The 24097-nt window shown below is 46.5% G+C and overlaps 1 protein-coding gene across 1 annotated transcript in view; it reads right to left on the bottom strand.

Annotated features, from left to right (window-relative positions):
* Positions 1 to 9996: 9996 nt before the first annotated feature.
* LOC143837123 (very-long-chain 3-oxoacyl-CoA reductase-like) overlaps positions 9997 to 24097 on the bottom strand; it is a 51298-nt gene continuing 37197 nt past the window's right edge. The window contains exons 8-11 of the mRNA XM_077336635.1: positions 21527 to 21608; positions 20895 to 20960; positions 17798 to 17944; positions 9997 to 10977 (exon numbers count right to left, since the gene is read on the bottom strand). Of these exons, the coding sequence (XP_077192750.1) occupies positions 10873 to 10977; positions 17798 to 17944; positions 20895 to 20960; positions 21527 to 21608 (400 nt within the window). The 3' untranslated portion in view covers positions 9997 to 10872. The remainder of the gene's footprint in view (positions 10978 to 17797; positions 17945 to 20894; positions 20961 to 21526; positions 21609 to 24097) is intronic.

The raw sequence follows: 24097 nt of genomic DNA, 5'->3' as shown, positions 1-24097 counted from the left end.
TCCCAAAACAAAGTCCAAGACAAAGGGAAGAGGCCACGGGGACAGAAGGAAATGGAGTTGAGAAGAAAAAAAAGAGGAGAGTACTGGTAATTGGAGACTCCCTGCTAAGAGGAATGGATCGCCATGTGGCTGGGCCCGACCCCCTAACCCGAGAGGTGTGTTGCTTGCCAGGGGCGAAAATTAAAGATGTTTCAGAAAGGCTGCCCAAACTCCTCAAATCTACGGATCACTACCCATTTGTGATGGTCCATGTGGGAACGAATGACATGTCCCTGAATACCATCGCTCCTATTAAAAAAGACTATCAAGATCTGGGGAGGAAGCTCAAGCAAATGGGGGCACAAGTGGTATTCTCTTCAATCTTGCCTGTCAAGGGAAGAGGAATGCATCGGGAGAGGAAGATAATGGAGGTGAACCAGTGGTTGCGTAGTTGGTGCCGGCAGGAGAGATTTGGTTTCTGGGACCATGGGATAGGCTTTCTTGAGGAAGGCCTACTAGCACCTGATGGACTGCACTTATCGAAACTGGGGAAGAATGTGTTTGGCAGGAACCTGGGGAGATTCATCAGGAGAGCTTTAAACTAAAGCCACTAGGGGAAGGAGACGATCAACATAGGGAGTGTATGGAAGGAAAACTATCGGAGGCAGCCCAACCGGCAAGGCCAGCTCATAGGGAACCAAAAGTAAAAGGATTCAGATGTCATTATACTAACGCCCGAAGCATGAGCAATAAAAAGGAAGAGCTGGAACTTCTCATGCTGATGGAAAGGTATGATCTAGTAGGCATCACAGAAACTTGGTGGAATGATTCTCATGACTGGAATGTAATGGTGGATGGATATGAACTGTTCAGAAAAAACAGAATAGATCGAAGAGGTGGAGGAGTGGCACTGTATGTGAGGAAAGGGCTTACCTGTCAGGAAATTCTAGTGAAGGAGAGCATTTCTACAGTGGAAAGCATCTGGGTGAAAATAAGCGAGGGGAAAACAAACAGTGTGGTGGTTGGTGTCTGCTACCGACCGCCTGACCAATGAGAGGATGTGGATGCTGCACTTTGTGAGCAGCTTGAGACAATATCCAAGCGGCAGGACCTTGTCATCATGGGTGACTTCAATTTCCCAGATGTGTGCTGGGAAACAAACTCTGCAAAGCGTCCTCAGTCATGTAACTTTCTGACCTGCCTGGCTGACAATTTCATTTATCAAATGGTAGATGAACCCACAAGAGGTTCAGCCATACTGGACTTAATACTGACCAACAGGCAAGAGTTGGTGGATGAGGTGAAGGAGGTGGGGACCCTAGGGGGAAGTGACCATGTCCTCATAGAATTCCTTTTGAGATGGGGAGCCAAGGAAGCTTGTAGCCAGACGTGGATGTTGGATTTTCGTAGGGCAAACTTTAATAAACTCAGAGACATGATGAGTGTCATACCATGGACGACAATGCTGGAAGGGAAGGGAGCATGTGAAGGGTGGGCGCTACTCAAACAGGAGCTATTGCATACTCAATCAATGACTATCCCAGAAAGACGAAAACACTGCAGGAGCTCTAAGAAGCCTATTTGGATGAACAGAGAACTTCAAGAGAGTGGATGAACAGAGAACTTCAAGAGGAACTAAGAAAGAAAAGGAAAATGTTCAGGAAATGGAGGGAAGGACAGAGCTCTAAAGAAGAGTACCTACAGGTTACTAGGCACTGTAGATCAGTGGTCCCCAACCTTTATTAGGCTGGGGACCGGCAGGGCATCGGGCCGCGCCCGCGGGGACCGCGCCCGCACGGGCCACGCCCACGCTTCGGGCCGCGCCCGCGGGCCGCGCCCGTGCATCGAGCTGCGCCCGGCCGCGCCCGCGGATCGAGCCGCGCCCGCGAGCCGCGCCCACAGATCGGGCCGCGCGGGCGCGGCCTGCACGGGCACAGCCCGGCCCTGATTCCCTCCCCCCGCCCTCCCGCAGTAAGAAGCTTCCCGGGCCGCAAGATTGCACAGTCCTTGTCCATCATCTTCGGAACCTCTTTAAGGACTGGAGATGTCCCGGAGGACTGGAAGAGAGCAAATGTTATTCCGATCTTCAAAAAAGGGAGGAAGGATGACCCAGGAAACTACAGACCAGTGAGTCTGACCTCTGTTGTGGGGAAGATAATGGAGCAGATATTAAAGGGAGCGATCTACAAACATCTGGAGGACAATTTGGTGATCCAAGGAAGTCAGCATGGATTTGTCTCCAACAGGTCCTGCCAGACCAACCTGGTTTCCTTTTTTGACCAAGTAACAGGTTTGCTGGATCGGGGAAATTCGGTTGATGTCATTTACTTGGATTTTAGTAAAGCTTTTGACAAGGTTCTCCATGATGTTCTGATGGATAAGTTGAAGGACTGCAATCTGAATTTTCAGATAGTTAGGTGGATAGGGAATTGGTTAGAGAACCGCACTCAAAGAGTTGTTGTCAATGGTATTTCATCAGACTGGAGAGAGGTGAGTAGCGGGGTACCTTAGGGCTCGGTGCTCGGCCCGTTACTTTTTAACATATTTATTAATGATCTAGATGAGGGGGTGGAGGGACTACTCATCAAGTTTGCAGATGACACCAAATTGGGAGGACTGGCAAATACTCCGGAAGATAGAGACAGAGTTCAACGAGATCTGAACACAATGGAAAAATGGGCAAATGAGAACAAGATGCAATTTAATAAAGATAAGTGTAAAGTTCTGCATCTGGGTCAGAAAAATGAAAAGCATGCCTACTGGATGGGGGATACGCTTCTAGGTAGCACTGTGTGTGAACGAGACCTTGGGACTGTAAACTAAACATGAGCAGGCAGTGTGATGCAGCGGTAAAAAAGGCAAATGCCATTTTGGGCTGTATCAACAGGGGCATCACATCAAAATCACAAGATGTCATAGTCCCATTGTATACGGCATTGGTCAGACCACACCTGGAGTACTGTGTGCAGTTCTGGAGGCCTGACTTCAAGAAGGACGTCGATGAAATTGAAAGGGTACAGAGGAGAGCGACGAAGATGATCTGGGGCCAAGGGACCAAGCCCTATGAAGATAGGTTGAGGGACTTGGGAATGTTCAGCCTGGAGAAAAGGAGGTTGAGAGGGGACATGATAGCCCTCTTTAAATATTTGAACGGTTTTCACTTGGAGGAGGGCAGGATGCTGTTTCTGCTGGCTGCAGAGGAGAGGACACGCAGTAATGGGTTTAAACTTCAAGTACAACGATATAGGCTAGATATCAGGAAAAAGTTTTTCACAGTCAGAGTAGTTCAGCAGTGGAATAGGCTGCCTAAGGAGGTGGTGAGCTCCCCCTCACTGGAAGTCTTCAAGCAAAGGTTGGATACACACTTTTCTTGGATGCTTTAGGATGCTTAGGGCTAGTCCTGCGTTGAGCAGGGGGTTGGACTAGATGGCCTGTATGGCTCCTTCCAACTCTATGATTCTATGATTCTATGATTCTATGATCTCCAAGTTGCAGTGAAACCGCTGGGAGATTCTCTGACAGCGCAGACTGGGCAAGTGTAATAACGATCCTGGCGCCTGTCCACCAAGTTGGAAGAAGAAGAAGAAGAGGAAGAAAGGGGGTGGAGTGCCAAAAACAGAGACACCTGACTGCTGTTCAGGAATTGCAGCCGCTACCAAGCAAAAGCCGTCAACATTTGAAGACTGTCCAGGGGCAGATTCCTCCTGTGGAAATGGTCCAACTTTTGGGATCAACTTTTTGGCAGGAGTACCCTCTAGTGGACTGTTAACACCATGCTGCCTATGTTTCCAGCTTTATAGGACTTTTCTGTAGATATTATACTTATGGGTTGTTTTTAGTGAATGTTTATTTTTAAATATGATGTTATATTATATTTTTCTGTGTTTTATACGGTATGTTGTATCATCCAGTATACAGTATGTTGTGTCATCCAAGGGACTAAGCGCTATGAAGATAGGTTGAGGGACTTGGGAATGTTCAACCTGGAGAAAAGGAGGCAGAGAGGGGACATGATAGCCCTCTTTAAGTATTTGAAAGGTTGTCACTTGGAGGAGGGCAGGATGCTCTTCCCATTGGCTGCAGAGGAAAGGATGCGCAGTAATGGGTTTAAACTACAAGTACAACGATATAGGCTAGATATCAGGAAGAAATTTTTCACAGTCAGAGTAGTTCAGCAGTAGAATAGGCTGCCTAAGGACGTGGTGAACTCCCCCTCACTGGCAGTCTTCAAGCAAAAGTTGGATGCACACTTTTCTTTAATGCTTTAGGATGCTTTGGGCTGATCCTGCGTTGAGCAGGGGGTTGGACTAGATGGCCTGTATGGCCCCTTCCAACTCTATGATTCTATGATTCTATCCTGTTTTATTGTGCACCTGGAAGTGCCCATGTAGACAGTCAGATGATGGTCTAGAAGGGATTTGCACTACCTCTATGCTGCCCTATCTGGCCGCACACAGTGGCAACTGGGCAGAAGATGCCTGGGCTGCAGAGCCCAGCTGGAGTCCACACCAGAGTCAGGTCAAAATCCAGTCAGAGTCAAAGCAAGCAACGTTAGAGGCAAGGCAAAGAGTAGTCGAGGGAAAGCCAAGGTCAGAGTCCAGAGAAACATATATTCACCAAAGCCAGTCCAATTACCAAGTGCCTAGTCACAAGCTGTTTGCCAGAACTCTCAGGAGTTCGTAGAAACATGGAATCTGAGCCAGACGGGAGGATTTCTGCATAGATTTTACTCACACCGAGGAGCCGCTGCTGTCTTGCCTAAAAGCAGCCCAGCTAATTGGCTGCACTTGGGGGAGGACTCACTCATCCCAAGAGCTATCCCAGCTGGGCCGCATCTGCTCTGACAGGATGCCTGCAGTCTTTGGCTCCTTTGGCGTTCAGCAAACACCACTCTTCTGTGCCCTCTGCGTCTTTCAGGAGAACTGTCCGGACTGTCCGCATTTGCAGCAAATATTTGCGATATTTGCCGAGCTTTGTCCCGCCCCTGGCCGTCAATCAAACAAGCAGCCAATGGGGGGCCGTTATCACGCTCCCGAAAAGCCCCTTTCCCTTTAAGGCAGGTTAAAAAAAAACACGTTGCAACAAATCTGCGTTGATTCGTTGCAACGGAGAGACCCATCTAGCTGGCAGGTGGCGTGTGAGCCGCCATTTCATCGTTGCTACGCTCCCCCCGAGTGAAAAAAAAATCCCCCCCCGTGCACGGGCGCAATTTTCGGCCGAAAATAAAGGGAACCAGCAAACGGGGCTGTGTGGTGCTTGGTGACTTAAAACAGCTCTGTGGAGGGACTGCAGCCGGGGAAGCCTCACTGGGTGAATGAAGGCTTGCCGGTTCGTTGCTCTCCATGGCCCTCCATTGACTTGCATTGGCCCTGAATCGATTCGGGCAGCTCCGAATTGGTCCGAATCGGCCGATTCAGATCCGAATTGGTCCGAATTGGCCCGATTCGGATCCAAAATGGTCCGAATTGGTCTGATTCAGATCCAAAATGGTCCGAATCGGGGCCTCCCTGCACAACTCTACTGTGTATTTGCCCTGGTTGCGAACAGATCTATGTCTGGGAATCCCTATTTTACAAATATACAATGAAGGTAAGTAGATCTTATCGACCACTGTGGATCCCCCAGGGAACACCTCCTTAGAGTGTCTGCTATGGCATTGGACTTTCCTGCCACTTGTATGTCCACAATAGTCATGTGGAATTTGATTGCTAGATACCAGATCTCGACAGCCTCTCGGCACAGCCTTGGGGAAACTGTGCCCCCTTGCTTGTTTATATAGAATTTTGCTGTAGTACTGTCTGTCGGTATAAGTACTTTGCGGCCCACAAGGATATCTGTAAGAGAAGCAAGAGCATTTTTAACAGCCCTCAACTCCAGAACATTTATATGCAATCCCCTTTCCAGTGGAGACCATATCCCTTGCACCATCCTTTGACCTACATGAGCACCCCAGCCACGGAGCAAGGCATCCGTGAATAACGTTACATCATAGAGAGCTATGCCCAATGGCACTCCTTCCAAAAGGTTTCCCTGACAGGACCACCAGTCAAGAAACCTGATTAGGGTCCGAGGAACTGAGAGTCTAATCCATGGGGAATCCAAAAGAGGGTTGAATTTTCTCAGAAACCAGTTTTGAAGGGGACTCATGTAAAGGCGGGCATAAGGTGTCACAGCGGTGGTCGAAGCCATGTGTCCTAAGAGCCTTTGAATAGTCTTAGCTGACTGAAATCTATTACGTTGTATTCTATATGTATGATCTGTGCGACCCTATCCTTCGGGAGGAACGCTTTGGCCTTCCCAGAGGATAGACGAACACCAATGAATTCTATAGACTGAAGTGGAGTCAACTGAGACTTCTCAACATTTATAACGAACCCCAGAGAACTTAATGTATGCAATGTAAATCCTATTGAGTGCTGTAATTCCCTTTGGGTTTGTCCAACAAGTAACCAATCATCCAAATTTGCATAGACAGTGCATCCATACAGGCGGAGATACTGTACCACCACCGCCACACATTTAGAAAAAACCCGGGGAGCTAATGCAAGGCCAAAAGGTAAGACATTGTATTGATAGTGCACACCATTGCAAACAAGCCTAAGGAATTTCCTACAGGATGGATGAATAGCAATATGGAAATAAGCATCCTTAAGATCCAAGGATGCAAACCACATGTCTTTTGACAAAAAAGGAAGAATTTCATGGATGGAGAGCATCCTAAACTTTTTTACCATAACTGCAAATCCAAAATTGGGCATTTTCCTCCTCCTCATTTTTCTATAGCAAAGAATCTAGAATAACCCCCCCCCCCCAAGATCTAGGGTTAGGTCCCAGAGGGGAAATTGCTCCTTTGTCAAGCAAAGTTAAAAAAAGATATGGTAGTTGGCATCCCTGAAGGTCCATAGTACCATGGAATATACTGAAACTCGATACAATAACCATCCTTTATTATTTTGAGAACCCAAGAGCTGACAGTAACTAAATGCCAAACATCATAAAAAGCGTGTAAACGATTCAAGAATAAACACTGTGGATCCAGTCATTGAGAGAACCCATTCCCTTGGAATCCCCTGGATGGGAAGCTCTGACTACGGCCTCTGCCAGTATGTTGATGTCTCCCTCTATTATTAAATGAGGACCTACTATTATTCCCACCAGCAGTAGGAACAAAAGAAGAGGAATTATCGTCTGAAAATCTAAAAGATCGAGATCCAAAATACCTGCGCTGTTGCGCATACGTGGGTTTATGTTGTGGGTTTGACCTCGAGTTAATCCTGAAAGTCTTGGCCCCTAGTGAATACTTCCACATGGTCACCATGACCTCATCGGTCTGAGTGCTGAAAAGCTCCTTCCCCTCAAAGGGCATATCCTCCACTCTTGGCCTGGTATCGAATGGCAATATAGAGGAGCGCAGCCAAGCATGCCTCCGAAATGCAATTGCTGTCACCATTGCCTTACCATGGCAATCTGCCTGATGTCTAGTTACATTTATTTGTTGTTTTCTCAATTTAACCCCCTTTGCAATCACAGCTTTAGCTTGAGGACGATGTGCAGGATCCAGGAAATCAAGCATCGGGGTCAATTTCTCCCATAAGGAAGTCTGATAATAGCCTCATAATTAGAGACTCTAATTCCCATTGATGAGGAATTTTTCTTCCCCCCCTGTCAAGGGGAGAAGAATGCATATCTGCCCAGCCTCTGGAGGGGAGAACAGCTGAAATAATAGAATTAGCTTTGGGATGACAGGATAAGAAAGCACAGTCCTGGTCCTGCACCTTAGATAACTTCAATTTTACGTGAAGAAGCAGGGATGGTTGCAAGGTTCTCCCAGACTGGAAGAATTACCCGCTGAATCCCTTTAATGAAAGGTAAAGCGACAGGACTAGAGCCAGGGTTATATAGTATGTCCATTACAGCAGTGGTCCCCAACCCGCGGGCTGCGGCCCGGTGCCGGGCCGCGAAGGCCTTGGCGCCGGGCCGCAGCTCCCTCTCCCCACCCCCCCCCCCGCAGTAAAAAACTTCCCAGGCCGCAAGCTTGCAGCCCAGGAAGCTTCTTACTGCGGGAGGGGGGGAGAGGGAATCAGGGCCGTGCCTGCGCATTGCGCAGGCGCGGCCAGGCCGTTCATGCGCACATGCGCTGCCAAAATCGTGCATGCACAGCACTTTTGCGTATGTGCGGCCCGGCCGGGCATGCGCGGGCGTGCATGCGTGGCATGTGTGGGCGTGCAGTTGCCCTGCCGGTCCCCAGCCTCAAAAAGGTTGGGGACCACTGCATTACAGGATCATCCAGTTCAGGATCTGTAGTGAGATAGTCCAGCTTCAGAGATTTTGCCATCCGGATCAACTGCTCTGAATACAAGAGAAGATCATCAGTAGGGGAAATAGATGCTGGCTCCCCCACTGTATCATCTGGAGACTCAACATTCACAACATCAGAGTCCTTGTCAGGGTCACCTTCCATGACCCCTTCATGGTCCATCGGTGCCGAGAGGCTGTCAGCGTGGAGTCAACCTCAACCTCGAGGAGGAAGAGACGCTGAAACAGAAGGCTGAGATGAAATACTGCGTCTAGCCCTCTCTCGGTGCCTAGTCCAACTCTCCCAGTCAGGAGGCAACATCATTGGCACCGAGACCCATGAGGGTGAACGATCAGCAGATGGTCGATCGGACTCCAGATACGGCCTCTTAAGAGAAGGACTGGCAGACATCAAAAGGACATTGTCCTCAGAATCAAAGGCAGCAGAATGTTGTTGTGGGGAGGCAACCTTCGACGCGGAGCATGTGCGAGCATGGTCTCGCTCCCGATGAGACATCGACGCCGAAGGTGTTCGACGTTGAGGAGGCGGAGAAGGAGATTGTTGACGCCGAGAGACAACTGACCCCTTCGGGGATTCTACCGGCTGCTTCTGTGCCATAGATTTAGATTTCTTTTTCAGTTTCTTTTTTGGTGGCTCCCAGGAAGCTCTCTTTTCTGGAGCCCCTTCACTCCCAGGCTGAGACAGGGGAGGCAGAGAGGATGTCGAAGGAGGGAAGTCCAAGGAAGGAGTAAGTATATCAACTCTCCCTGACAGGACTTTTTCATAAAGGGCTTTCCTTAAACGTGCAGCTCATCCATATCTGGTTTTAGGAGTCATTTTTCGACCAGCAGCACATGATGCTGTGACATGCCCCTCTCCTAAACATAACAGGCGAATGCTGGCAGGGGCTCCTGGGAATGGTAGTCCACGGACATCTGAAGGGCCGCAGTTTGACTACCCCTGGTTTAAACAGTGCCATTATATTCCTCTTCTTCTTCTTTTTCCTTTAAATTTCTGTTTAAAAATTACTAACTATCAAGAATAAACTATTAAGAAGTAGCTATCAACAAGGAACTATGAACTATGAATCACAAACTTTTCCTCGAAACGAGATGTCCTCTCACCAAGGCGGCAAGTAAAGAACTGAGGGGGGAGTGCTGGCCCCTCCCAGATCAGCTGACTTTAGGTGGGAAAGGCCCTCATCTCCCTGGTTGGGAGGGGCCACACTCTTGGGAGTGTTTTTTTCTGTAGATCTATAGCCCGCTATCTCCTCTCTGTGGTATGCCTGCCTAACTGCAGTCCCATGTGGTACTGCACAGAAGCCATGAAGATGAACATCCAGGGCCATTCCGCACGACTGAAATGTAGTAGAAGTCTTACCTTTGGTAAACACTACTAATTCAACATTCCGCATGACTTCGTGCACAATCTGCAACACTCCTGCAACACTCAGGCAAAAATCACTTCGTTGTAGTGCTTTTCGGGAAATCGGGAAAAGTGGATTCCCCCTTTAAAAACCACAAACTGCAACACATCAGCGAAAGACGTGCATTCTCAATGTAGTGGTAGAAAGAATGTCCCTCCCTTGCTCTCGCCCCCGAACTTCCGGAGAAGCAATCGACATTTTTTTTCCTTAGACCGGGGAAAGCAACGAACGAGCGAGGCTTCTCCGGCTGAAGTCTGTCCACAGAAGTGCTTAAGAGTAAAACAAAGCTTCCTACTGCAAGTGTCTTTAAATTTCCCAAGCACAATACAGCCCCCTGCTCGACACTGCCTGTAATTTCGGCCACAAATCGCGCCCATGGGGGGATGTTACTTGAAGAGCATGTAAACGATCAAGCACCAGCTCCTACGCCAGCAAAAAAGGTCTTTCTGAGACAATGAATGAACACATATTCATTGCTACGAATGAACACATATTTGTTGCTACTGGTGTTTTCGGCTTTTTAAAAAACAGTTCTTAAAGGGAAAGGGGCTTTTCGGGAGCATGAACACAACAGTTCATTGGCTATTCTGTTTGATTGACAGCTGAGGCGGGTAGAAGCGTGGAAAAATATTGCTTCTTTTGTTGCGATTCCAGCGATACCGGAAACATGTGAGGAATGAATACATTCTGGGACTTCAATATTCCACTAGAATTAAAGGTATGCGGAATGACAAAATTCCACTATTAAATATAGCGTTTCTGCATACTGCAAACATTCAGCAAAATTGGTCCTTGTGCAGAAAGCCCCCCAGTGTACCCCACTCCGGGGGGTGGACAGCTGCAGGGATTGGGGGAGAGACTATGCCACCATCTTGTTTTAGCTTCTTTTTTAGCTTTGTTCTGTTGTTCTGTTATGGGATGGGGGTTTTATTATGTTTTCATCGGGAATTTTATATTGTACCCTGCCATGAGTCTCTAGAGAGTGGCAGCCTAAAGATAAAAGAAATAATTAAATAAAAAACTAAATTTGCAAGCAAGATTTGGGGCGTTCAGTGATGTTATTCTCAACCAATTTAGGATCAGTTTTTGGTGCCCGGTCCAGCTGGTGTCTGTGCTTTGGCCTTTCTTCTTCCCCTTAAGCTCAGTACAGGATGCCACTCCAGGAACTGGGCTACTTGCTATTGTTTTCCAGGTACTCCCAGAAAAACTGCATCATAATGCATCCGACAGATGAAGAGTACAACCACTCCGGAAACACCATGTTCAGGCAGCTGTTCTGAAAGAAAGCAAGTAAGCAAATGTATAACTCCACCTTCTCACACTTATGCAATGTTAATTATGTTAAATCAATATTGCAGTGTAAGCTACCATTCAGTGTATCTTCCTGTACCCCTCTCCAGTGCTTTGAGTCTAGGGTTGCCAACTCTGGATTTGAAATTCCTGGAGATCTGGAGGGGGAGCCTGGGAAAGGCAGAAGTATGTGGGAGGGACTTCAGCTGGGTGTAATTCCATAGAGTCCACCCTCCAAAAGAGCCATTTCCTCCAGGGGAATGGATCTCTGTCATCTGGAGATCAGTTGTAATCCCCGGAGAACAAGCATTAAAGGGGAAAATGTCATTTGCCTCCTCTCCAATCCCTTTTTCGATATGATAACATTTATTGTGTTTAGCCAAAGGCCATTACAAAACATAATTAAAAACAATATGGTACAAATACAATATGGTACAAATACGGATAATCCCTTTTTCAAATAAATATCAGCAGGGAACCTTATGCAGCTCCTTTTAACCTCTCCTCTTAATTTATTTTATTCATCAATCTGAGACTAGCAATAATTTCTTATTGCTGGACTCGTGTCACTTGTCATAAAAATATAAAACTTGGAAAATGAGAGGGAAATGGGGGTTGAACACCAATAAAGGCGGAGGATGGCAAAAAATGAAGAATGGGCAGAACAACCTTGGTGGGAGTGGGGAGTGACATTTGAAGGGCAGCAAAAGAACAGGGGGAAATAGAGAATCTGTCTGCTTTTGAATAACTTTCAGCTTGGAAGCAAAACAAGAGAAAAATCAGCCCAAAAGCACTCTCAAAAAACCTGAAGAAACAGTGACCAGAAAGTGAACTAAGTGCTGAAGGAAGGAAAACAAATGCAGAATATCAAATAAAACCTGACACACAAATACAATTAAAGTGAGATGAAACATGTACATAATAGACCTTAGTATGGCTTGAGATTGGACTGCTAATTTCTTTGCTAGAAGATATGAACCCTATCCCTCCTTCACCCACTTTGGTCTTTGGCACAAGGTGTCTAGTCCACAAATACCTATTTCTCATCCTCTATAGCAGGGGTAGTCAAACTGCGCCCCTCCAGATGTCCGTGGACTACAATTCCCAGGAGCCCCTGCCAGCATTTGCTGGCAGGGGCTCCTGGGAATTGTAGTCCACGGACATCTGGAGGGGCGCAGTTTGACTACCCCTGCTCTATAGCAAGGACCTTCTTGGTGGTTGTTCTTTCTCTTTGGAACCAGTTCCTCGAGGAGGTTTGTGCCCTTCAGTACCTACTGAGTTCCCAAAGGGCCTTGTTTTGCACAGTATTTTATTAACTAAAAGTATGGGCAAACCGGACAGGTGTCCAGATTTGTTCCACAGCTGATGAACAGCTGAATTCTTTAATTGTGTCCTTTATTGTATTTATTTGTATCATTTATCACCTGTTTTCATAGAATCATACAGTTGGAAGGAACCTCCAGGGCCATCTAGTCGAACTCACTGCACAGTGCAGGAACTCACAACTACCTGCCCACCCACTTATGCCCTAGTGATTCCCCACACCAAAAATCTCCAGAATCCAGCTTTGCATGGAGAAAATTAACCTATCACCCCACAGTGGTGATTAGCAGTTCCCTGGGTATGCAAGAAAGGGCTGCAAGAGACAAACACTGGCACATCCCTTCCTGCCCACCCAGTCACCATCTGCATTTCTGCTAGTTGACTATATAGCCTCTGCTTAAAAACCTGCTTAAATACCTCCAAAGAAAGAGAACCCACCACTTCCCGAGGGCAATTATTCCACTGGGGAACTGCTCTAACTGTCAGGAACTTATTCTGGATGCTTAGCCAAAAATTCTTTTGAATTTATTTCAACCCACTAGGTCTGGTCCGACCCTCTGGGACAACAGCAAACAACTCTCCTCCATCTTTAAGTCCAACAAAGATTTATTCAAGGTGTGAGCTTTGTGTGCATGCACTCTCCCTCTAACAAAATAGGATCATGACAGTACAGATATATAGAAAAGGTAAATTAGTGGCAAATTAGTATACTCTGTCATAGTATCCAAATTATGCCATATTATGCACTATGATAATTCTTTGCTAAAACAGCTAATCAGTCCATCCCCCATTAAGGGAAATGATTTTGCCACGCTGAGCATGATTACCCTCGCAAGAGAAGACTGAGGAGAAGTAGGAATTGAGCAGTTCAGCTCAATTCATCCCCTGTTACAATGTCACTTTTTGGTCCTCACAGTGGTCCTACCATGTCCCTATTCCTTTTCTTACTTTGAATATAACTAAACTGTTATAGTGTCTGTAATAGTGGATGGATATGAACTGTTCAGAAAAAAACAGAATAGATCGAAGAGGTGGAGGAGTGGCACTGTATGTGAGGAAAGGGCTTACCTGTCAGGAAATTCTAGTGAAGGAGAGCATATCTACAGTGGAAAGCATCTGGGTGAAAATAAGCGAGGGGAAAACAAACAGTGTGGTGGTTGGTGTCTGCTACCGACCGCCTGACCAACGAGAGGATGTGGATGCTGCACTTTGTGAGCAGCTTGAGAAAATATCCAAGTGGCAGGACCTTGTCATCATGGGTGACTTCAATTTCCCAGATGTGTGCTGGGAAACAAACTCTGTAAAGCGTCCTCAGTCATGGAACTTTCTGACCTACCTGGCTGACAATTTCATTTATCAAATGGTAGAAGAACCCACAGGAGGTTCAACCTTACCGGACTTAATACTGGCCAACAGGCAAGAGTTGGTGGATGAGGTGAAGGAGGTGGGGACCGTAGGGGGAAGTGACCATGTCCTCATCGAATTCCTTTTGAGAGGGGGGGGGCAAGGAATCTTGTAGCCAGACACGGATGTTGGATTTTATTAGGGCAAACTTTAATAAACTCAGAGATATGATGAGTGTCATACCACGGCTGGGAATGCTGGAAGGGAAGGGAGCACTACTCAAAAAACAGCTATTGCATGCTCAATCCATGACTATCCCAGAAAGATGAAAACACTGCAGGAGCTCTAAGAAGCCTATTTGGATGAACAGAGAACTTCAAGAGGAACTAAGAAAGAAAAGGAAAATGTTCAGGAAATGGAGGGTAGGACAGAGCTCTAAAGAAGCGTACCTACAGGTTACTAGGCACTGTAGATCAATCATCAGAAAGGCAAAGCTGAGAGTGAGCTAAGATTGGCCAGTGAAGCCCACTGTAACAAGAAAACATTTTTCAGTTATATGAGGAGCAAACGTAAAGTAAAGGAGGCAATAGGCCCATTGTTGGGTGCAGATGGACAAACTCTAATGGAGCCTGGCAGTTTATAGCAGACACCCACCATAATACCCCATATTATTTCCTATTCCTTTTATTTTTACCCAAAGACTCTCTGCTGAACTTTCATGCACACAAGTATTTCCTCACAAGTATTTATAGTCTTAACATATAGTGCTACCCGTCCCCCTTCTTTATTTGTCTGTCCCTTTTAAATAAATTGTACCCCTCTATCCTATTATTCTGACTAAGAGCCTCTTGTGGCACAGAGTGGTAAGGCAGTGACATGCTATCTGAAGCTCTGACCATGTGGCTGGGAGTTCGATCCCAGCAGCCGGCTCAAGGTTGACTCAGCCTTCCATCCTTACGAGGTCGGTAAAATGAGTACCCAGCTTGCTGGTACTGACTGGATAATGACTGGGGAAGGCACTGGCAAACCACCCCGTATTGAGTCTGCCATGAAAATGCTAGATGGCGTTACCCCTAGGGTCGGACATGACCCGGTGCTTGCACAGGGGATACCTTTACCTTTTATCCTATTATTCCAGTTGTGTTATCCCACCAGATTTCTGCAATGCCTATTAGATCATAGTCCCCTTCCTTTATTAGGACTTTTAGTTCTTCCTGCTGGTTTCCCATTCACTGCTCATTAGTGCAGAGACATTGTAATCCTTCATGCCAGTGCTCCAGGGTTGTAGCTTTTGAACTTTCCTTTTAAGTTAATAGTTCCTTGTGTATGTGCCATTCCCTTTAAATCTGCAGTGTTCTTATCAAGTGATTGAATCACTTATGCAGTGATTGTCATCAAACTAGGCTTTCAATATATGTCTCACTCTCCTATTGGACTTATTTTAAAGCCCCCCTCACCAAGGCAGAGTCTGCACTTACTTTCTTTATTCCATTGTCAATCCTGTTGAATTCAGATCGCTTTGAACTCGGGTCTTCCTCTTCCCCCCCTCCCCATTGAAACAGGAAAGTCTTCTGCATGTGGTTAGGGAGGCTCAGAAGGTGTGTGGGGGGGGGAGCCAAGCCTCTTTCTTTCTTTTCTTGAAGGGGGGGGGGAGAGGAGCCAAGCAGGGAGCCTCTTTCTCTTCTTGGAGGGTGGGGGAGAGGATCGAAAAAGGCAGAGGAGGGAGGAAATATCCAGGACTGACAGAAGTTGAGAGAAATTAGGGGCTTCTCCTTTAAGGCAAGCATGTCACATGACCAGGTGTAGCCTATCAAAGGTTCTCTACCACGGAGCTTTCTTTATTCAGGATTTTCAGCACTCCAAGATATTGCACACTAAAGGTAGGGTCACACCGGATCAATCCTTCTTGTTGCAGAAGGAAATTTTAAATTGCCCAAAATCCAAACGGAAATCGCATTCTGTGTAGAGGGCAGGGACTGAATCAATCTGGGGTTGGAATAAAAGCTCCGTGCAGTTTACACCCAGGCCTGCCAGGCTCTCCGCAAAGACACTTCTTTGTGAGTTGCAAACCATCTCCCCAAAGAAGAGCCTCGTCACAGTAGCACAATCCATGGTCGGAAAATCCAAACTTTTCCCGATGACACCAATGACGTAGTGTCAGAATCTACTGATTACTGCCATGATTGAATATGTTTGATCTTTGTGTAACTGCCATGATTTAATGCATAGCCTTTCTGTAACCATTTTCGTCTGTCTGCATTTTAGTCATGACCTGTCTGCTACCCATTTATTCATGGAACCACTGTTATCATAGAAGTAGAAACACTGGGGGGCTTTCCGCACCGGGATCCATGTAGCAAATTGTTTGCTGAATGAAAAATCGCCATTTAAAATAGTGGAATTCGTTGTTATGCATACCTGCCTTTGTAGTGGAATCCAGTTGCGTTTCTATCGTTTCCCACAGGCTTCCGGTCTCGGCAGAAATCGCTAGAAAGGAAGCGCTATTGCCGAGCTCGTCCCGCCCCTGGCCGTCAAGCAGCCAATGGGCGGCCGTTAGCATGCTCCCAAACAGCCCCTTTCCCTTTAAGAAATGTTTAAAAAAGAAAAAAAACACACACACACGTTGCAACGAATATGCGTTGATTCGTTGCAACGGAGAGGCCCATCCAGCTAGCAGGTGGTGTTTGAGCTGCCATTTCATCGTTGCCACGCTCCCCCCGAGTGAAACCCCCCCCCCTCACGGGCGAGATTTTCGGCCTAAAACAGTGTGAAAAATAAAGGGAAAATAAATCAGCAAACGGGCTTCTGTGTTGTGCTTAGTGACTGTAAACTGAGGGACTGCAGACGGGGAAGCCTCACTGGCTAAACGGAGGCTCGCCGGTGCATTGATCTCCGCTCGCTCGGAGAAAAAAAAATGTCGGTCGCTTCGCCGGAAGATCAGAGGACTTTCCCGCTAGTGTTGCAGATTGGTTGCAGGAGTGTAGCGCTTTCCAGAGGGTGAATCCACTTTTTGGGATTTCCCTGAAAGCGCTACAACGAAGCGCTTTTTGCAGATCGGTTTCAGGAGTGTTGCAGATTGTCAACGACGTTGTGCATAACGGCAAAACTGTAGCGTTTTCAATTAGTAACCATTGTGCAATTTTGGAGGAGTGCGGAAAGCCCCTGGGCATTCCAAGGCCAGTGCTAGGCATGTTATCATTTGTTCGAAGCTTTCCCGGATGGCACCTGGACTTAACTGTCTATTATGACTGTGATTTGGGATTTGGGCGGGAAAGTTAGAGGGGTAAAAGAACTGCGTTTTGACCTGGCACCTCAGATCTGCCTTTGTTTCATCTTGGATAGAACTGCTGAATTAAACTCTTTCTTATTTTCAAAGAAGTGTTTTTTATTCAAGTCTGTCATCCTGATATGTAGACAGCCATTCATCTGCATTATTTTTCTTTCCCTTCCTAAGTCTCGTCCACTTACAGGAAGAACCGACGAAAGCACCACCTGTGCTCCCAAGTCTTCCACTTCCCAAGGCCATGGAGTCTCGCTTCATGTTCTCCCCACTGCACTGGGCAGTATCATTTGTTGAGCATTTGTTGAGCATGAATGAGCAGGAAGGGATATCTGTCCTTGGCTTTACAAGTCTTTCCACCCTTTCTGTGGCCTCCTTGATTCTCGCGCCAGGTAGACAGCATGCCTCCTGAGACAACAAGTCCGGTCAACACACTTTGGCTTCTACTTTTATTTTCAAGTTTCAATACTATGTTGGGCATGTTGTGAGCTACCCCGAGTCCTCAAGGTGTGGGTTATAAATCAAAGAAATGAATCCATGATTAACGGCATCCTTATAAAGACTCTTGCCTTACTTGTAGGGGCCCAGTCTTGCCTATGCCCACGTTCCATGCCAGGGCCAGAGAGTTTACTGTGAGATACGTTCAAATGAATCGCCATGTTGGTGTGAAGCAGCACAATAAAACCAGAGTCCAGTAGCACCTTTAAGACCAACAAAGATTTATTCAGGGCATGAGCTTTCGAGTGCAAGCACAGAGCCTTGAACAAATCTTTGTTGGTCTTAAAGGTGCTACTGGATTTTATTGTACTGTGAGTGATTGCCACACATGTGACTCTTCCTTCCTGCCCATTGGACTTACCTGGATGGAATGGCTGAGACAGCCGGTGGTTCTGCTGGTGAGCCCCACAGTGTTCAAGGCCTGGCATGCAAAGCTCTTGGCTGGTATCTTGATGTAGCTTCTGATCAGGTTGGTCATGTTTGTTTCCACAAACAGGGGCATGACGCTCTGCAGAGGGAGAGAGTGTTAAGCTCAGGGTGGGACAGAAGGGGGCCATACCCAAACCTACCCCTGCAAGCTCCTGATTACAGAAGGTCCACAAGCATATTGTACCGCTCTGTTGGCCAGGCAGAGATAGACTCCGCAAGATAACAGGGTGTATATGTTGAAATGTTAATAGAAGTATCTCAGGAAGCAACATCTTGGCTCCCTACTGGGAGAGGGATAGGATTGGCATGTTTCGACCTAGTAAATTTCTACTATGAACAGGGAGCCTCTGAGGCCTCTGTGCTGTGTCTTTGTCTTTGATGACGATGCCCTTAGAATCAGAACAAATTGACAGTTCAGTGGCACCTTCTTATTTCGATTTCTTATTCAGGGTATGAGCTTTTGTGTACGCACACACTTCCGCAGAGACAATCTGAATCAGACACACAAGGGAAGATGTTATAAGGCTTCTAAAGGGCACAAAAGAGAACACGTGGTCTAAATGTAGAAGGGAGCCTTCAAAACAGTGGCAAGGGGCAAAGAGGTATGAACAACGCTTGAGTAACTTCTGGATTATCCTCTGTTCCCCATTATCTAACACTTAAATCTTAATTTGGGATATGTTTAGATCTATCAAGAAAGACTAACGCCATAGTTCCCCTTTTATTTTTCTTTGTTGCGATGACTTTAACCTTTTCTGGCACAACTTATTTTTTGCTTTCTTTGCTTATTAATTTAGGGGTTGATACACTGCCCCTCTTGGACATACCATCTCAGGGCAGTTTATGTAAGAATCTCAATAAAACCAATAAAATTAACGTATAATATTTTTAAGCCACAATTGAGTCGTGTTGCAACAGCTGAACTTTATACTACTTCGTAGCCTACCAGATTTTAAAGTTAGGAGGAACTGGAGGAGGAAAGGCGGGGCGGGAGGGAGAGCCCGAGATTTAGAAGCCATTTTTGTTGCTGTCCGGCTGGCATTTAAAATTAAAGGCCCGCCTTTCTGCTCCTACAAGAGCCAACCAGGTGGCTAACAATTTAAAATATACATTCTGAAACCATTATAATGAATGAACTTTAAAACAACTTTAAAATCAGAGTGAGAGCCAGTGAGCGGATGGCAAACAAAGAAAAAAACCCTCTTGACCACTGGCAGAAGATGGCAGCAGAAGGGGACAGACCGCTCACCCTGGGAAGACCATGGCGCTGGCTGCTTTGGGCTGGAATGGCTGCTTTGGCAGCCGAAGTTCACAACCCTATTCCAGAGTTTTGGGGCCATCACAGAGAAGGCCTTCTCCCAAGTTACTACCTGCTTACTCTCAGAAAGCGGGGACACCCAATGATGACCATAATCATTGGGCAGGGACAGATAATTTTTTCTCTTTGCCAATGGAAACAATGTAGGTCGTATGGGGGCACCCTCTTTGTTTGCCTATAGAACTGGATCCCCTGGTCCAATCTTTTTGAATCTTGGGGGTACTTTTGAGGAGAGGCTCCCAGAGCTACGCTGCAAATTTGGAGCCTCTAACTTAAGCCCAGCTTAAGTATCCAGCTTGCTGGGGGGTAAACGGTAATGACTGGGGAAGGCACTGGCAAACCACCCCATATTGAGTCTGCCATGAAAACGCTAGAGGGCGTCACCCCAAGGGTCAGACATGACTCGGTGCTTGCACAGGGGATACCTTTACCTTTACCTTTAACTTAAGCCCACACCGCCTATTCCATGAAACCATGGAAAAGGTAAATTTCCGATTGATTTTAAGGGCGCCATAGATTATTATGGTGCCGAATGGATTCGATTCCTCCAAACCAATTTCGGAGAATCCAAGCTACAGAAGGGTGCTTTGGATTCGGGCTGAATTAACTTGGGCCGAATCCAAAACTGTCCACTTTTCTTTCCCCACATGCCTAAACCCAATGTTAGGTACATAGCCACAAAACTGGTAGCGACCCAGGTGGGACACTATGCAAGGAGTGTAGAATACACCCAGATCTATGCTGATGTTCTCTTTTCCATTCAGGTAACCAATGACTGCTTACAGCTTGAAGAGACATTTTTCTTTTTCCGAAACTGGTGTTAATCGGCTGATCTGCACCCAAATACCCAGGCATGCTCCACTTGTGTGTTCTGAGATTTTAAAAAAGGGCAAGCAGAAGCCTGCAGAATCCAAACATTTCTGACAAAGGAGATTTCCTACTTCTAGAGTAACTTCCTGGAGGAACATGATTCTCAGTTTGGAGAAGAAGGTCTGGTTGAAGGTCATTACAAAGAAATACCTCTGGTTGCAGCAAAGTGTAATTTTAGATATGTGTTGGGAACAGTGAAACAAAGATGACAAGGCAAGTTCCTCATTGGGGTCTTCAGACATGGGATAAACTTAGTAACTTCAGACATGGGATAAACTTAGCCAAACTCCAAGTCCCCCAGAGTAGAAGCTAGAGTTGCCAACCGCTTCCACGATGCCGGCAGAGTAGTGGGGGCACTCTCTGAGAGCGCCCAGATGCTCAGACATCACCACCCATTGCAGGGGCCCAATCCCAACATCATATGGAAGTGGCGTAGGGATGCCATCAGGGGGAGATGCTCTGACTTTGGTGAGAACTTTATAGCAATGAAGCTGCTTTACCATAGAGTTTTGCCTTAAACCAGAGCATCCCACTCCCTGAAGACCCCGGTGTGCCGATGCCATCTCCAGGAGACAACAGCATGCCGGGCACTCTTCCTTGTCCCAGGGAATGTGAGCTACAGGCGAGAATCATTGCAAAAGTGGTTGTGTTTTTTTTGGGGGGGGGGAATTCCACCCAGTTTCTGAAAGCTTAAATTGGGGGGGCAGGAGCCACACTAAAATGAAGGTTCCCCAGCCCCAGTGGAGGCCTGGCTATTAGAAACTGATGCCCCTAGGACCGATTTCACTCATAAAAGATACTGTCTTGGCATTCCTTGGGACAGAGTAATAAGGCACAATACCTGCACAATGATGCCTTTGGATTTATATTCCATTTCTAAGGCTTGTGAGAAGAAGTCATCAAATACCTGCCACGGAAGCAAGAAAGAGGAATTAGGTGAGGAATTACAGGCTGAAGAGCAATCAAGGGGACACCGGCTTCTTCACTTACAGCTAGGCTACTGGGAGACTGGGTTGGACCTCAAAGGCTCCCAAAGGAAGTTGAAGCGTCCTGAACTGGTACTGGGATGAGAAGGAACTGCAGGCTACTTTTTCTCTTCCTTTTTTCTGGACTCCTGGAACTGCAGCTCATCTCCAGGCTACAGAAATCTATACCCCTAGAGAAAATCAATGCTTTGGAGGTAGGACTCTATGTCATTGAACCCCACTGAAATTCCTGTCCTACCCAGGCTACATCCCCAAATCTCCAGAAATTTCTAAATCTGGCTCTGACAACCTGAGCCCTAGCAATTAGGGTTGGGTGCTTTGGCGCCCGAAGCAGCCGTTCGCTGCCGACGCACAGAATCAGCCCAGGACTTCTCCTACTAGGTATGACACAGGGCCTGCCTCAGTTGAAAAAAGTTTATTGTTCTCCTACTTTTGGAAATTCAAACATATCTTCTTGTTTTGCTTAGATGGGGTAGGTTTTCCTTACCTTACTTCCGCTGTACATCAACAGAAGTGGAGTTGGATTCCGGCCAATCACAGACGACATGTTTATAATAATCCCTTTCTTCCTGTAGAGCAAGCCATTAGAATTAGGATGGGGGTGGAAGAAGAAGAGTTGGTTCTTATATGCTGCTTTTCTCTACCCAAAGGAGTCTCAAAGCGGCCCTTCCTTTCCTCTCCCCACAACAGACGCCCTGTGAGGGAGGTGAGGCTGAGAGAGCCCTGAGATTACTGCTTGGTCAGAATAGCTTTATCTGTGCTGTGACTGGCCCAAGATCACCCAGCTGGTTGCATGTCGAGGAGCGGGGAATTAAACCCGGCTCGCAAGATTAGAAGTCCGCACTAATCACTACACCAGGCTGGCTGGAGTGTCATTCATTCATTCATTCATTCATTCATTCATTCATTCATTCATTCATTCAGGGATTTATATGCTGCCCTTCTCAGAATACCATCTCAGGGCAGTTTACACAATCGAAAAACACAATAAAACCAATTAAAACAACAGCTATACAAAACAAATTAGAATCGTAAGATTTTAAAAACTGCCATTGATCACTATTATACCAGACATTACTGATGGTGATTTATAACCATACTGGCCCACCATAGAATCGTAGAATCATAGAGTTGGAAGGGACCTCCTGGGTCATCTAGCCCAACCCCCCTAGCACAATGCAGGACACTCACAACCCTATTGCTCATCCACTGTCACCTGCCACCTCCTTGAACCTTCACAGCCTCTCCATCAGTTGGCTATCCAGTCTCTGTTTTAAAATTTCCAAAGATGGAGAACTCACCACCACCTGAGGAAGCCTGTTCTATTTCATGCCATTGGTTCTGGTCCGTCCCTCCAGGCCAAAAGAAAACAACCCTGCACCATCCTCTACATGGCAGCCTTTTAAATATTTGAAGATAGTTATCATATCACCTCTTAGTCGACTTCACTCCAGGCCAAACAGACTAAGCTCCCCCAACTTTTCCTCAAACCCTTCACCATCTTTGTCTACTCCAGTTTGTCTACATCCCTCTTCAACTCTGGTGCACAAAACTGAACACAGTATTCCAAATGAGTCCGAGCCACAGCAGAGTAAAGCGGTACCATCAACTCCTGTGGTCTGGACAGGATATTCTGTTTGATACAGAATCCCATTTGCCTCTTTAGCCACCGAGTCACACTGCTGACTCATGTTCAGTGTTCAGTGTATCTAAGACTCCTAGATCCTTTTTGTACATACCCACCAGGTAGATTCAAGTGGGTAGCCGTGTTGGTCTGAAGCAGCGGAACAAATTTACAGTCCAGTAACAAGCAGGGGGCAAAAGGGAAAGATCTCAGCTAATGGCTGTCAGTCTATCTATTGGCCCCAAAATCTCTTAATGAGACATTTACATTTTTATTGTGGCCAAATGTTTCCCCTGCAGTCCAATCGCAAGGGAGGACAAACAAATTCAAATTGCTGTTTTTTCCCCCTATTTATCTCTGGAACCTGCTGATCATTCATTATGCTGTCTGTTAATTTATTCTCGCACTCTACCTATACATTTGATCAGATTATTTTCATGCCATGACATTGTATCTGACGAAGTGTGAGTGCACACAAAAGACTAAAACTTTGTTGGTCTTAAAGGTGCCTGGGTGGACTCTAAATTTGTTCTGGTCCACCAGATGTTGTGCTGGGGAAGAATCAGGGTGGAAACAGAAGGGCAGAAAGGGCAGGAGGGAGGCCAGAGATTTCATTGGATTGTTGCTGTTAACCAGCTGGCCTCATACTCTCCCCCTACAAGTAGCTGGTGCAAAATCTATATTTTTTTAAGAAGATAAATGTTGAAATCACTCTGGGGGATGCTCCCCCCACTTCACCATACCTATTGGATGGCAGCTTTAGAAATCCATTCTCTAGTTGATTTTCGGCTTTTACTCAGGAGAATGACTATTGAGAATGTAAAAATGTAGTCTTTCTGAGTGTGTGCAAAAGTTCAGCACTAAATTTAGTCACTAGTACAGGGGCAGTCAAACTGCGGCCCTCCAGATGTCCATGGACTACAATTCCCACGAGCCCCTGCCAGCGAACGCTGGCAGGGGCTTGTGGGAATTGTAGTCCATGGACATCTGGAGGGCCGCAGTTTGACTACCCCTGCACTAGTAAGAGGATTTCATCTCTCTCCATTTACATCATTTATTTATTTCTTAGATTTTTTATACCACCCTCCCATACTACTTAGGGCAATTTACATGGAACGTCTTGGGAGTATTACATTTTAGACCTAAAGGAAGAAGGCAAAGAGCAGCTTGTTCTTTGGATCCTGGTTTTTATTACCTGAAGGAGTCTCCAAATGGCTTCCAGTCACCTTCCTCCCCCCACCACAGGTGCCATGTGATGGATGGGAGGCTGAGGCAGCTCTGAGAGAACTGTGACTGGCCCAAGGGCACCCAGCAGGCCTCATGTGTCTTACAATCGTGGCTTACAATTGTCTTCCTCTCGTCTCCCCTCAACAAACACCCTGCGAGGTACTTGGGGCTCTGAGAAAACTGACTGGCCCAAGGTCACCCAGCTGG

The sequence above is a fragment of the Paroedura picta genome, chromosome 5 (genome assembly GCF_049243985.1).
Source record: "Paroedura picta isolate Pp20150507F chromosome 5, Ppicta_v3.0, whole genome shotgun sequence".
NCBI lineage: Eukaryota > Metazoa > Chordata > Lepidosauria > Squamata > Gekkonidae > Paroedura > Paroedura picta.
This window is presented reverse-complemented; position numbering and strand designations above follow the sequence as displayed.